The sequence below is a fragment of the Idiotropiscis lumnitzeri genome, chromosome 12, assembly GCF_059441095.1.
Source record: "Idiotropiscis lumnitzeri isolate Australia: NSW breed Sydney's pygmy pipehorse chromosome 12, RoL_Ilum_1.0, whole genome shotgun sequence".
Lineage (NCBI taxonomy): Eukaryota > Metazoa > Chordata > Actinopteri > Syngnathiformes > Syngnathidae > Idiotropiscis > Idiotropiscis lumnitzeri.
Genome location: NC_142402.1, coordinates 6,012,229 through 6,027,596, shown reverse-complemented (window position 1 = coordinate 6,027,596; position 15,368 = coordinate 6,012,229). Strand labels below are relative to the sequence as shown.

At 39.8% G+C, this 15,368-nt stretch overlaps 1 protein-coding gene across 2 annotated transcripts in view; it reads left to right on the top strand.

Moving 5' to 3' along the window:
- col15a1b (collagen, type XV, alpha 1b) overlaps window positions 1-14,853 on the top strand; it is a 28,738-nt gene extending 13,885 nt beyond the window's left edge. Inside the window, exons 15-44 of one of the 2 annotated variants that reach the window (XM_088311207.1) lie at window positions 204-359; window positions 2,159-2,212; window positions 2,343-2,378; window positions 2,464-2,601; window positions 2,691-2,750; window positions 2,825-2,860; window positions 2,954-2,995; window positions 3,135-3,197; window positions 4,463-4,498; window positions 4,595-4,678; window positions 5,131-5,196; window positions 5,473-5,508; window positions 5,788-5,850; window positions 6,008-6,097; window positions 6,897-6,932; window positions 7,124-7,177; window positions 7,263-7,319; window positions 7,492-7,551; window positions 8,615-8,659; window positions 10,131-10,212; window positions 10,329-10,354; window positions 10,921-11,019; window positions 11,163-11,307; window positions 11,409-11,464; window positions 11,535-11,666; window positions 11,791-11,889; window positions 11,967-12,041; window positions 12,661-12,858; window positions 12,974-13,089; window positions 13,479-14,853. In XM_088311207.1, the coding sequence (XP_088167333.1) occupies window positions 204-359; window positions 2,159-2,212; window positions 2,343-2,378; window positions 2,464-2,601; window positions 2,691-2,750; window positions 2,825-2,860; window positions 2,954-2,995; window positions 3,135-3,197; window positions 4,463-4,498; window positions 4,595-4,678; window positions 5,131-5,196; window positions 5,473-5,508; window positions 5,788-5,850; window positions 6,008-6,097; window positions 6,897-6,932; window positions 7,124-7,177; window positions 7,263-7,319; window positions 7,492-7,551; window positions 8,615-8,659; window positions 10,131-10,212; window positions 10,329-10,354; window positions 10,921-11,019; window positions 11,163-11,307; window positions 11,409-11,464; window positions 11,535-11,666; window positions 11,791-11,889; window positions 11,967-12,041; window positions 12,661-12,858; window positions 12,974-13,089; window positions 13,479-13,701 (2,463 nt within the window). In that variant the 3' untranslated portion in view covers window positions 13,702-14,853. The remainder of the gene's footprint in view (window positions 1-203; window positions 360-2,158; window positions 2,213-2,342; window positions 2,379-2,463; window positions 2,602-2,690; window positions 2,751-2,824; window positions 2,861-2,953; window positions 2,996-3,134; window positions 3,198-4,462; window positions 4,499-4,594; window positions 4,679-5,130; window positions 5,197-5,472; window positions 5,509-5,787; window positions 5,851-6,007; window positions 6,098-6,896; window positions 6,933-7,123; window positions 7,178-7,262; window positions 7,320-7,491; window positions 7,552-8,614; window positions 8,660-10,130; window positions 10,213-10,328; window positions 10,355-10,920; window positions 11,020-11,162; window positions 11,308-11,408; window positions 11,465-11,534; window positions 11,667-11,790; window positions 11,890-11,966; window positions 12,042-12,660; window positions 12,859-12,973; window positions 13,090-13,478) is intronic. The other variant, XM_088311208.1, reaches the window with a different exon arrangement.
- The last annotated feature ends 515 nt before the right edge of the window (window positions 14,854-15,368 follow it).

Here is a 15,368-nt window from a genome sequence, read left to right as displayed (position 1 = left end):
GCTCGCAACTAAGGGCAACTTTAATTAATAATATTTGTATTATGTGTAAAACATGAACAAACCGGGGAAATTGTTGGGCTGTTAAATGTATACTTTTTCACTGTTTAAATTTGTTGTTCTTTCTTCATCTCCTGCCTCCTCCTCAATCTCGATGTCCACTTTCCACATGGAACATTTGCTCCTGCTTCTCCGCTCTGTTGCAGATGTTACAGGATTGGTTTAGTGGTTCTGGGTCTGGTGGTTCAGGTTTGAGCACAGAGTTGTACTCTGACCTTGGCTCTGGTATCAGTTCTGATTCTGGGTCCAGTTTTGCATCGGGGTCTGGGCTTGACTTCGACTCTGCTTGGGTATCGGGCGAGGTATACATTGCTTGGTTTGCATGGTAAAATTGCAAACCATAATGCAGTGTTTCAGTCAAAAGCCAGTGCACTGAGTCAGCATGATTTATTTTTTCTATGCTCGTTTGAGACAACAAAAGTGACCATTTTGTTTGTGCATTAATAATGGCAGGAAGAATAAAGAGGCCCCTGCCTCAGTACTCTGGCTAATAACTGTACACTGTCTTATGATGGTATATTAACTTGCGACTGTCAGTTGGGTCAATTGCTCTGCATCCGTGCAGATGTGTGTAAACCAACATCACAACTCTCCCCTGTGATGATGCGACTGGTTTGACATTATCTGCTAAATGACGTCACTTGAATGGAGCCTAACACAAACATGCATGCCATCACAGTTTTGCTTCTATTATTCAACGTTTGCACAAATTGTTTTGGATTTATGTTCTCAGAGCACACATTGTTCTAAGGCCTACTGAAAAGAAAACAATATTATATAATTGATTTAATATTTAAGTATGCCTTGCAATTAAGTGTTTCTAAAACATTAGAGGAATACAAAGAATCTTTAACAGCGTTCCACGAATGATGCTCTGCTTTACGCTACATTTCAACTGACTCTACAGTAAGCGATAAAGATTTTTTGGATTTTGCTTTGCAGATGCTTTGATGCAGCGATTAAGCTGGGCATAAAATCTATATTGAGCAAAAATATAAATGCAACACTTGATTTGTTCCCATTTTTCATGAACTGAATTTGAAGATGTAGGACTGTTGCTACGTCCACAAAAGGCCGAGTTCTCACAAATATTGCTCACTATTCTGTCTAAATTTGTCTTAGTGAGCACTTCCCCTCTACTGAGGAAATCCATCCGCCTCACAGGTGTGGCACTTCAAAGATGCTGGCTGCAATTGGCAGGCTCATGTCCACCAGTGTTGAGGTGTAATTTATGGACAGCAAAAAGGTGCATTTTATGCGTGGTATTTTGCATACACAGAGATACCTTGACGAGATCCTAAGGCCCATTGTTATGCGATTCATCTACAGCCATCCCCTCGTATAAAAGCACGGTCAGCATTGTAAGGATCTGGACACAATTCCTTGAAGCTGAAAATATCCCAGTACTTGCATGGCCAGCCTACTCACCGGATATATGACACCCACTGAGCATATTTGGGATGCTTTGGATTCGGCATCGTCTTCCAGTCCCAACCATTGGAGGGGAGTGGATCAACAATACAGAGGCCACAATCAACAGCCAAGATCGCTTGCTCTGCATGAGGCAAATTGTGGTCACATAGTGACGGCCGAGGAAAATCCGCAATCATTGTATTCTCAAAGCTTTCAATTAATAGCAACTGGACTGTTGAGGTTGTCTTGATATTGACCGGTTTTCGGTCCGGGCCACCTAAATGGATGCTCATTTTAAAATATGCTATGATATATGATGTAATGTGGATGGATTATCTCAGCAAAAGTGAAGTGACCACGAACACAGCGAAAAACGGGAGCAAAAAAATACAATAAATGTTGTGTTTATTGGAGTAACTAAATTTGTCTGTGACACAATACTGCCAATGCTCAAGTGTTTCATCAAAACATCACATTTCTAGTAAGCAATTTTGGCAAGCATCATCTCATCACCGGGAAGTTGAGTATTCCTATAAACAAGCTTACATTTGGATTTGGCCCTGAATGGAAATGGCTGAGGGGTCAACAAACTGCTTAACATCATAACACAATATTTCTTCATTTTACTTTTTTTATTTTCATTTTTTAAATCACAATGTCGTCCGTGACTGACTGTTTGTTTGATTAGGGTCGAGCAGGAAAAGATGGAGCTCCAGGCCTGCCGGGAGCTGTGGGACAGAAGGCATGTGAATCACAACTTTACATTCCCTAATATAATCCCAACACTCTTTCCTCTGACATATTTTGGATACTTTGAGATATATTCGCTTTTTAAACAATCTCGCTTTTTGTCCTTTCTATTAAATCGTTAGGGTGACAGAGGTTTAGCCGGCTTACCTGGACCAAAGGTAATTATGCTTATACAGTTAAAAGAGTGAAGAATAATCGCTAAGTTGCCAAGTAATGGACATGCATTTCTCTGCATGTCCTCAGGGTGAATGTGGATCTGCAGGTGATGCAGGGTTGGTGGGACCTCAAGGGCCCAGCGGTCCACCGGGGAAAAGAGGCCCACCGGGTCCACCAGGGCCTCCTGGTCCCCCCAGTCCTGTAGGAACCAAATTCTTTGTTGAGGTACTGACCTCATTTCTTTTCAGTTGGATGCACCCACGCCATGTCACTTCAATTAATGTGCAGTGCATAACATCTGACCTTGTTTTTAGGATATGGAGGGTTCTGGAAAGAGCGACATGGTGCTTGGTGCCAGAGTCCCAGGCCCACAGGTCAGTGTGATTTAGTGGACCAATTAAAGTTTGTCCTGTTTTATTATATACAGTATGTTCATTCCTTGTTTTAGGGTGCACCTGGTCTTCCTGGTTCACAAGGTCCTAAGGTTGTACTTTATATTTGCGGTACTGCAGATCTCAAGCAGACGTTGGCTAGTATTGCGCCATAAAATCTCTGTTGTCTGTAATGTATTTTAAAGGGTGAGGATGGATCTCCAGGTCCACCAGGGTCCTCCATCAAGGTACAACCATTCATGTTAATTTTGAGAAGCATTTATTAGATAGGCTATATGATTATCAGACATCCACATTGATATATTAAATAGAATCGTTTACAAGTTTGCCGTTATTAATTCAGTTTCTTCCATTGGTTTATTGAAGGGTGAAAGAGGAGACCCTGGAACAGTGGGTTTGCAGGGTCCTGCCGGATTACCAGGACCAAGGGTATGTATAGAGCAGTCTTTAGCGTACAGTTTTCCACATTTTCATGTTACAGCATCATGCCGAACCAGAAAATATTCAATTTTCCCCTCAAATTTCTACACATAACACTCCATGATGACAATGTAAAAAAGGTGTTTGGATGATTTTTTTCCCCCTCAATTTTATTTAAAAAATTAATTAATTAATTAATAAGAAATTACATGTTCAGAAGTATTCGCAGTGTTCACCACAAAGCTCAAAATCAGTCAGGCATCATCTTTCTGCTGATTATCCTCGAGCGGTTCCGACAGCTTTATTGAAGCACTTTAAACAGTCCCAGGTGTGTGCAGAGTCCAATTTAACATGCGTTTGAATTCTGACCACAGTTGTATCTTTTTATTTTTAAGTTTATTATACGGGCTGTAAGTCACATTTAAAGAGTTTATAAATTATTTAGCATGGTCTCATCTTAATATACTATCTATTTTAAAATGTGGCATTTCAACAGCGGTTTGGTAGACTTTATAACTACTGGAGGGAGAGGAAGGAATTGTGTCCAGAATTGAGCTGACTAGTTTTTAACATCACACTTATTTTGAAGAGTACACATACATCAAATTGTACATTAAATCAAAATAAAATAAATCGCTTACTCAGCCTTACTGTTAATTATGCACAAGGGATATGGTGGCAATGCTGCATTGTACTGAGCTGCCAAGACAGAGACATGTCCCACTTTGCTTTGTGGCAATACGCTGAATTTCTGCTTCCTTGGTCTTTCTCACACTTATACTCTTTACCATCACTGGTCTACACTTTTGTAGTGGCACCACAAAAATATTCTTAATCCTTATTTCTTGAAATGAAGCCTAGAAGAATAACATCTCTCTCTAATGTCATGACAGTTCAACCCCTAAAGCTTTGTGTGTCTTGAGGGGCATTTATATTTTGGGAATCTTTTACTTGAGAGGTTCTGCTGTATTGTGATTGTATTGTGAATACGTGTATTTTAGCAGTAGTTTTACTTCATTCATGCTTTTGACCAGATCCAAATGGGTGTGTCAAAGCTGATAATATTGTAGTTACTATTAACAGAGTTCAGTTGGCCTCAGCACTGCTTTGCATGACTCAATTATCACAAACTATTTTACAGCTTAGATTCATGTTATCAAACCCACTTACCTATTATTTAAACAATTTTCATCTAAAGTCAGGCTTTTTTATAACTTCATTCTGTGCTCTGCCATACACATTAGACTCGCTAACTTTGTCTTCTTTATCCATAGGGGCTTAAAGGCGAAAAGGGTAGGCCAGGGCAAAAGGTAGGTTCAGTCACGTCTGTGCTTTATTTTGCAACTACAATATTGTCTTAACACGTTTGTGCACATGAATAAACAAAAATCCTTGCATCCTGCAAGGGTGAGCGCGGTGCGGATGGGCTGGACATCACAGGACCACCTGGGCCTCCTGGACCTCCCGGACCTGTCATTAATTTGACAGATGTATGCACACATTTAGCCACACCTTTTCTTTATTTATTTTGTGATTTTTTTTTTTTTAATCATAGGGACATTAGAGAAAGATACTATACATCATAGAGACTAATCACCAGTCACAGTGAGAACACGTAAAGACAGAGAACCTGCTCAGGCAAATTAGAATTTTGGATTGTATTCCATTAACCAGTCGTACACGATTTTGGACTGTGGAGGGAGATGAATTATTACTAAGACAGCTGTGCCATCCTTGCGCCAATATAATTCATTGCTCAATTAAAATACTGTATGGGATAGTATAATGACCATCGACTGTAAATATGGAGTTTTCTCCTAAAAAACAAACATACCTGTAAGTTGAATTAATTTTGTAACGGCAAGTCACAGGTAATCTAAATTAAATAGGCTACACATAAAAAAAAAATAAATAAATTCCTGTGTGTATATTTAATCTGCAGATACTCCTCAATGTCACAGAGAGTATCTTCAACTTCACTGAGATCAGAGGACCACCAGGGCCAAAGGTTAGTAGCAAAACACATGGTCAACTGTATAACGTGAATATGTCAATTGGGTTTAATGCGCACTTCTCCAAACAGGGCTGGGAATATTCATGTATATTTTGCTCAATGTTGAAGTCTGTGTGGTTGAAGCCTGTGTGTTTCAAATGCTTTGGCTTATGGCTAATTGTGACAGCTACTGTATGTATGAGCCTGAATGTGTATTGAATAATTTATACCATTTTCATTTACTTTTGTGTGTATTGGTATAATAAAGTTATATTGTATTGCATGTTGCAGGGGCCTGAGGGTTTGCCTGGCAAAGCTGGATTCCCTGTAAGAACATTTTCACAGACATGTCCACTTAATTCTCAAAAGAAATAAGTACTGCGCATTGGCACATAGCGATATTCATTTTTTTTTATTGCAATTGTATTTAATATCATTAGACTTCCAGCACAGGTAAAATTGAGCAATAGCCGTAAATGTTACCTGTGATTTTGCTTCCTATACATCAAACATATTCTTAATGATGTATAATAATAGAAGTGTCATCTTCTTACTAGCACTTCACTTCTAACTCACCTTATGCCATTTTTTTTGTTTCCCTCTTAGGGCCCCAGAGGACCAAAGGGAAACATAGGCCCTCCCGGTATCCAGGGGCCAGCAGGGCTCAAGGTGAGAGTGTTTTAATGCCCATTTCAAAATCAAAAACTTACTGGTAAATACAAAAAAATAATAATAATAATAATGATAATTCACATCATTTCAATTGACTCGACCACAGGAATTGACAAATTTGACAAACATGGCATCTATTTTCCCGTGTTAACAGGGTGCAAAGGGCGAACCAGGTGTGACCATCGCTGCAGATGGATCGCTTTTATCTGCACAAAGAGGCCCCCATGGGCCCAAAGGCATCAAGGTTGTCCTTTACCACTATAACTATCTCATGCACAGATTCTTAACTAGGGGTGTGAAAAGTTTAATCTGCCTTTCACTTATAGTCAGCTGGGTTTGGGTCCTGTTTCCTGCAACCCTCAACAGGCTCAACTAAAGTACATTTTCATGGTGAAGAGCTTGCTGCCCAAATGTCTGCGTAGTGAAAGTGATGCTAATGTGACAAAATGCAGTTGGACAATTAAAATCCAAAATGAGGCAGTACACCACCTCACACAGTACTTTAAACGGCAAAATGTGAGGCTGCTGGACTCTTCTTGGATGTTTGGGGTTTTTTTTTGCTTCTAATCCAAATTCTTAGTTGTAGAGTCATAGTATTTACTGTACGGTGCTGTGAAAAAGTACTTGCCCCCTTCCTAATTTCTGTGGGTTTTTTTTTGCGTATTTATCATGCACAAAGGTTTCATTTCATCAAACCAATTTTAATATCACACTGAGACAACCTGAAGAAAATATAAAATGCTGTGTCTAAAGCCCCCCTTTGTTAACTCACCAAGCAACTGTGACTCACCACAGTTTTGGGAAAGCTGTTCAATTTCACAAGCAACACCCAACCAACACTACTGTTGAATCAAGAAATTACTTCAGTTCAGTTCAGTTGCCTCGATTCAACTTATGCCGATCAGCATGACCTGACTTACTGACACTCTATGGAATTTATTATAATTTTGGGGTTGAAAAGGTCCAAATCAGTAAAATGATCCATGTCCCGATTCAATAGTGGAATAGTAGAGCCAAATCAATCATTTTTTTTCTTTTGACAGGGTGCCCGTGGCTTGCCTGGACCTGCAGGACCCATTGTAAGTTCATCCAAATTGACACTGCGAATATTAAAGGAAATGTTTTTTTGTCAGGCAAAGCTCGACACATATTGTATGTATTTATATTGGTTATTTATTTTGAGAGAAGTTCTTTAAAGTTCTTCGATTTGTCATGACAAAGAACTGAAGACGTCCGTTGCATGCTGTGTGTTGCTTTTATATATTTTTAGGGCCCACATGGATCTCCTGGACAAAAGGGAGAATATGGGTTCCCTGGTCGCTCTGTAAGTATTTTTTACCTAATATATGTTGGATTTTAAAACAGCTTTGCATATGTGCAAAAAAATGTTTTGTGTTCTCTTTTGACAGGGACGACCTGGTATGCCTGGTAGGAAAGGGGAAAAAGGAGATTCTGATGGCCTGCCAGTAAGAGACAACAGCCTGTTTTTACATACAGTACACTATTGAGAAATCTCAATTCCAACCTGTCGATTCAAATCAACCTTTGAGTTTTTGATTTCCAATTGCTTTTGCAAAACTGAAAAGAGATTATCCGTTGGATTGTACCAATCACGTTATGTCAATCTCATATTCTCAGGGACCCCCTGGTCCACCTGGTGCGCCTGGACGTCCAGGAAGAATTATTGGATTGAATGGAGTAAGTGTCAAGCTTTGAGTTGACTGATAATATAAAAATGCCAACACTTTTTTGTTGAACTGATCATCCTCAGGTATTTTATAAACGGTGTGAGAGGCATCATGAACTGGTCATAAGACAGAATCAAACCAGATAATATTTTTGTCATTTCGCACTTAATGATAGCTAAGGAGTTGTTGTTTCTTCACTAATTGTTACTGCCAACCAGGAGTTAAGTTTTCTTGCGTCTCTTGGAAGGTTGAAAGTTGTTTTTATTATTCATATTACCTATGTTTTTTAACTTTTTTTACTGGCCAACTGGTTGGCACGATAGCCTCACAGTGCAGAGCTCGTGGGTTCGATTCCGGCACCGGCCTTCCTGTGTGGAGTTTGCATGTTCTCCCCGTGCCTGCGTGGGTTTGCTCTGGGTACTCCGGTTTCCTCCCACATTCCAAAAAAAAACCCATGCGTGGCAGGTTGATTGGACACTCTAAATTGCCCCTAGGTATGAGTGTGAGCGCAGATGGTTGTTCGTCTCTGTGTGCCCTGCGATTGACTGGCAACCAGTTCAGGGTGTCCCCCGCCTACTGCCCGAAGACAGCTGGGATAGGCTCCAGCACCCCCCGCAACCCTAGTGAGGAGAAGCGGATCAGATAATTAATGGATGGATGGATTTTTTACTTATTTTCTGAACAGGGCAGACCCTCTCCTTATAAAAGATGTAGTGGAGCTTGAACGCAATCTGCGATGCTGGTCAACCAATGATTTGTTTATAATTCAGAACCAATTTTATGCCAAATCCAACAACAAACTAGAAATAGTTACTTCCAGTGTTACAAGCTTGCCATTGCATATCCATTAACTGTACACCTTTAAACAAATTACAAGTTTACCTTTTTACATTTTATAATTAAATAAATAAGGACATTTTTCCGCCAACATTTCATTTGTCAACTCTTACTGATCCTCCCCCATTTTGCAACAACAATTGATCCTCTATGCTTTAATTTTTTGTTTTATTTGTGGAGCCATGCCAAGTGATAAATCCATTACTCAAAGCTGATAACATGCTCTTCTTTTAAAGACAGTGTTCCCAGTGCGCCCCAGACCGCATTGCAAAAAGGGACCAGTAAGTCTGAGTCAGACCATCTGATTGGTCCGTTTCATTTTGAAATGGGTTCCTATCTGATGGTTCTGTTGGGGGAGTTGATAGAGCAGCATGGCAGCTCTCTGGCCACCCTTTGTTGTACACCCCTCCCCGCCCACACAAACACACACCTTCTACTCCTGACCTCATCTTCCTGATTGCATTTATGAGACTAAGATTTGACGGTGTTGGTGCGTGGGAAAAATTCTCCTAACTATTCTTCATGCTCTTTGTACAAGAAAAAAAAATGCTTTGCTGAATTCTAATCACTAAATTGGATTATTAACAAGTGTTTTAAACAATGTGGAACATTTTGTGGTTGGAATTCAACTATATTATTTAACCAATACGATTTAATCAACTTTCTTGGGTGTGGTGGAAGGTATTTCATCTAATTTATTTAATTTAAAGGTTGTGCATTTTTTTCACAATTTAAAACAGCTTTCATTACCACAAGGACCGATGCAGGCTATGTGACCAAGACAGCTCATTGTGGCCAACTGAGGGACTTTGTTGGAATATTTAGAGACTCTTTGAACCCCTTTCGACAGTAGCTATGTTTTGAAATAAAGTGTTGAGCAACAGATCTAGCTCTGAGACTCCCTCCAAGGATGTGTTCACTGCTTCTTGTCCAGACTGCAAATGAATGGCACTGGCAAGAAGCCAGTACTAGTCAATTGAACCATATAATTAATTATGGTATATGTGCTAGTTCTTAGACGCTAATGCTGGTGATACTGTTAGCTCAAGCTAATCTTTGCTAACAGCATTACTCTTTTGTCTTTACCATGATAGACTGGCCTTACTTGACAACTTCACTAAGAAGCATTGAGGCCTATTGTAGATCCCCAATCATGGGCGAAGAAACCATTAACAGCTCGCTCACAGACACATTTTAAGGACTGGCCAGATAAGATAATCCAAATAGTCATTCAAGTGAATAATAAGTCAATTCCGCTGGGTCAGGTATATTGAAGAATCTTACTCATACAATTATTACAAAACAGAGCAAAATTGTCCTTGTGTCCAGCCATTATGTGAAACTTTAATTGATTGTAGAGGCACCGATATTACAGATATGGTTTTAAAAACGTACTTTATAGACCTACTGCACGTTAACTTGTTTTGCCATCTCCTGTCCTTTGGCCTTCAGCTATGACTGTATACAGTACATAACTTCCAAACAAACAAAAAAAATAATCCAACATTTACACCTAAATCTCTATAACTGAAAAAAACTTTATACAACCTACTGGTAACAAAGCTGTTATGAACGCCCTAACCTTTTGTATGCTTATGATCTGTCAAATATGTAAGTGTTATTAATAAACATGTTCATCATGGTCAGTATTTAACAGTTCGGGGTCTTTCGCTTGTGTCCATGTGCAAGTGTGTAAATGCGGCCACAATTACATATTCTGATGCTAACAAGTGTGTTTATTTATGTGTGTAGGATTCAAATAATGGGGTAAATATTATTAAAGCTAAAGGAGAAAAAGGAGAGGTCGGAATACCTGGAGAGCCAGGGACACCTGGTAAGGCCTTTAATATTTCCCTTAGTAAGCCATTTTTAGTTGTGTTGAATTGTATTTTCTTTAATCTGAGTAAACGTGAAAATATTTTTCATAAATGTTGTGTTGTTGTTTGTCAGCCCCTGACTTTCCCGATGGAATTGCGGTGAGTATAGCGCTACGTGTGATTTATTATGGGCAACGTACGAAAGAGCTTGGCACGCTGAGCTTTTTTTCCTGCCTGATGTCTGTTTTTGTTTAAAGGGGAAGTCGAAAATGTTCTTCCACCACATTAGTCTACACATGGCATTCTGAAAAATATTGCATGTGAGGCATATGCATTTAGCACCAAATTTCACCTTTTTTTTATCCATTTCAATCAGTGGCCGTTTTGCTTTTCGCTGTCGACTGCAAATGACATTACAGCTCTGTAACGACCAATTACGGCTCACCTGTTTTCTGTGTTTAATCATGTGACATTCGCAAGCTGAACTGTGATTTTTCGTTACCTGAGCCCTGAGCAACTGTGATGTCATTTTCAATCGGCAGCAAGTTGCACCATGGCCACCGCCTGAGCTGGAGGAAAATGGGGATTTTGCTACTTGATTCATACTCCAAAAATTCAGGATTAATTAGAATACCGTCTTTAGATTAGTGGGGCAACATAAAACATATTATTGTGAAGAATGTTTTTTACTTTGCTTCCCTTTTTTATTTTTTGGGGTTGCTCAGGGTGCTAAAGGTGACCAGGGATCCAGAGGTCAGAAGGGAGAAAAGGGTGGCTCAGGTCCTCCTGGTCCTCCAGGACTACCAGGCCGCTCAGGACTTGTGGTGAGTTCTGATGACAAACCACACTACTACCGAAAAATTACTTTTTTGTGGCTTTGTGGGCTTCTTGAGTGATGCATCAATTTCCTGTCGCATCCCTTTGAACTCATACTTGAAAAAGAATGTACATGTCTATGTTTGTTCAGGGTCCTAAAGGCGAGTCAGTCATTGGCCGTCCAGGGTCTCCTGGTTCTCCAGGTCAACGCGGAGCCCCTGGGTTTGGACGCCCAGGTCCCAGAGGGCCACCTGGCCCTGCTGGACCGCCAGGACCACGACTTGCTTTTGGAGCAGGTGTGTAGAGGATGAAAAAAAATCTAATTAAACAACTTTAGCCTCTTTACGAGGATTTTTAGGTTTTTATTGTCTTTTATGAGTGTATATATTGTCAACAGGTGTCAGTGTCCCAGGCCCTCCAGGTCCTCCTGGCCCCCCAGGAATTTCGAACCTGGTAAGAAACATGGTCAGAATGATTTCAAATAAATGTGTACAACTCCTGTCACACTCATGTGTGTGCTCAGGTAACCACCTACGAGACGATTTATGCTCTGACCAGAGCGACCCACCACTCTCCAGAGGGAACTTTGGCGTACGTGTTTGAGAGCGGTGGAGAGCTTTACATCAGATCACAGAATGGATGGCGTAAAGTTCAGGTGTGTATATCAGCTGTGTGTGAACGTAATGCCCCAAGCACCTAACAAATTCTACTCTCTGCCTGGTTGCTGCTCCAGTGTGTAAAATGTTACTCCAGTAAGTGTGTGCGTATTCTCCTATCAGCTTGGAGAGTTGATCCAATCTGAACCGTCATCCTCATCAGCATCTCAAGCCCACAACAAACCTGGCGAATGGAGCCGACCACACAGGAGCCATAGCCAAGTACACACATATAATTACACAAATATAATAAATATATGTATAAAATATAATTACCTTATTGGTTGCTTGTTGTACAGGAGCTGCAGGAGGGCAGTAGAGGATATCAGCCCAGTTTTAACACACTGCCACAGACCTTCAATGCTGTAGCTGGAGTGAGTGTTAATCTTTTACATACCCAGATGACATTGAGCAGTTTGTTTTCTTTCTTTGGATTCAATTTGGAGGGGCGGGGGGTATATGTCATTAATTTGGGTTGAATCACAATGAGGGATTCAAAGGCCTTACAAAATGGCTACCTTTAAATTATTTTTGATTTATTTTAGTTTACCTTGTTTGTTTAAAACCAGGAGTTGCAGGTATAAATAAGTAGCCCTCCAGCCTGTGCTCAAAAATAGCTCACCACTGATGGGACTTTATTTTCTCAGAATGTTGGAGAAATGATCATTTAAAAATGTAAACTCTGACAGAAATTGAGGGAAATAATGAGATTTTATCTGTTTCCTAAATTTGCTCAAAAGTCAACAACATGATCAGTGTTTTCACATCAATGAATATTATTAATTACTAATAACATAAAAATGTAACTTCTAAAGTGTGTATCAAACTGTTACCCAAGAAGTAGCTTTCAATTTCAAAACGGTCACTGACCTGTGGTCAGTCAACACTGAGCAGGGGCGTTGTCTTTGTCATGATAAAAAAAAGGAGAATTTTTGCTTCTATATCGGATCTCGTGAACATGGATTCTTGTGTCTTCTCTCTTACTGTATGTAGCTCCATCTCGTGGCTCTAAACACGCCATTGAAAGGGGATATGCGAGGGATCCGTGGGGCCGACTTCCAGTGCTACCAGCAGGCACGGGCCATGGGGCTGACGAGCACATACAGGGCCTTCCTGTCCTCACACCTACAAGACCTGGCCACCATCGTGAGGAAGGCAGACCGCGGCAACATGCCTGTGGTTAACCTCAGGGTGAGGAGGACTATGCATGTTCGATATGATGAGGTCACAAAATATGGCGGTTCGTAGAATAACCTGGGATGACTGACTGATGTTTTTTTTTTTCATTACTATCCTTGTCTATCAGGGTGAGATGCTGTTCAAAAGCTGGATGTCCATCTTCTCTGGGAATAGTGGCACATTTGACCCTTCCATCCCCATTTACTCCTTCGATGGACGCAATGTGCTGACGGACTCAGGATGGTAAGTGTCGCAAAAGCGTGCACTTCCCATCTCATGTGTTTGTCAAAGAATGTGTTTAAAAAATGTGGGCGGGTTATTTTGTGCTTAAATTGTGGACACAAATTTTTCAGAGGTTTATCCAATTTTTGTAGCAGGTTTTGGAATGTAGCCCCCGCAAAAGGGGGGGTTGAGTCCTTCATGACAAATGTGTACTACTTGGTTTAATTTAATTTTTCTCTCCAGGCTGGCAAGACCGATACATGGAGAGGCTAGAAAATAATTGATAAATATATTTTAAAATATCAAATAAAATTCACTGGGGCTACACAGATCTAGCCTCTTCTAGCTGTTGTGAAGCGCCATCCCTGTTGCATTAGTTTACTCCACGTATGTCTCTCACTCTTTATCAGGCCTGAAAAGCTGATCTGGCACGGTTCCAGCGCTGTAGGAATTCGCGCAACCATAAACTACTGCGAAGCGTGGAGGACTGCCGATATGGCGGTTACAGGTCAGGCCGCACTGCTTCAGACCGGACGTCTGTTAGGTCAACACACCCGCTCGTGCGCCAACCACTACATCGTACTGTGTATAGAGAACACGTACGTGGGGAACATACATCAACGCAAGACTTGAAGACAGGACACAAGCAGCATTGCTGAAAATGTGCTGAGTAGAACATTTGAAATAGTCCGTTTGAACAGGAACATCAGGGCAATGCTCTTACACTTTATGAGTAGGGTCAGGTTAATGTGCAGAAGCTGAATTATTACAAATGCATTTGCATTCACTATTTTACATTTTTCATTGGCTTCCAAAACAAACTTTGATACAGCAACATAAAATTAATGATGAATCAAGTTATTTATTCTTAGCCCATCTATATACATTTCACAGAAAAGGAAGAGTCTTTTTTAATTTTTTATGTGTTACCGTCTTCACCCTGGAAAAATATGTTTTTATGTTCCTTTTCATTGTTGTTATTGCATGTGAGTAGTGTGTATGACAATTTGACTATTAAAAAAAACTAGGTTTAAACTTAACTTTACTATAAAATGCCCGCGCATGGACATGAAGGATTAATTGTGATTAAAGAATAAATTCATACAATATAAAGAACAACATGTTCGGTTAGTGAATATCACTACATTAAAATCAATTGCAGAATATTAACGACCAGCCATGCTGTGTAACAGAAGACATGCCGAAGTTATAAGCATTAAGGAAAAACCTATTAAACAGTAAAAATGTACGCAAAGTTCACCCTGCTTATAACCTTTTCATTCATCACAAAGTGAATCCATTTTTATTTCAGGATATTCAGTGATCTCAACAGTTGAACCTCAACATGTCTACGTTTGTATGAGCATTGAAGTTACAATTCATTTGGGATTTCTTTTCATTTATACTATAGCAATATATACTTTGGAATTCTAGCAAGTTCACTCTTACATTTTAATGAAAATAAATTGTATATATGTGTGTTTGCGTGTGGGTGCGTGTGTGGGGGTGTGTTTGTTCATGTATGAATTGTATTTTTTACTCAGTAGTGTTAGTCAGTTTTGTTTGGGCACGAAATGATGGGTTGTTTTCTCTCAGCAATTATTGATAGTGATGTACCTCTTTTAGTGTTGTGTCACATTAACAGACAAAGAAAGTTTTCTATTTGAAAATTGTATATTCTGTATGTCTGATTTTGCTGTTCAAACAAAAATTGAGCTTTTGAGACCACGAGATCATTTGTACTGACTGAATGATTGTCACTGAATAAATATCTAATTATTGTTTTTAAAAGTGGTGTCTCCTTTGGTTTTATAGTATTGCAGCCAAGTTACATGTTGCCAGGTATTTTCATTACATGTATTAATAAACCTGTTTATGAGAAAGAGCGGAAACGGAATTGGGTAACAAATAAGCATATTCATGTGAATCTCAACAAATTTGAATATTGAGGAGAACTTCATTTATTTTATTGGTTTGATTAAAGAAGCATTTGGGTAGGTTGCCATGAGAATTTGCAGTCATACCACGTGGTACGTGTAAACAGGTGACCAATGGACGTCGTCCAATAAGCGGTCTCGAAACCAGAATCTTTAATTCGCTAGTAAATTAACTTTCAGTTGACAAAAGAACTTGGAACAGATTACAGCTTGTCACCATGCGTCGCGTCTACTACAAGTTTTTCTCTCAACGTGTCTATAATACAACATTATTTTCTGACCGGGTGAGCGCCATCACTTTGGGGGCGTTAAAGCAGCAAATCATGGAACAGGAGAAACTCCATTTGTGCCAGCTGATCGTCT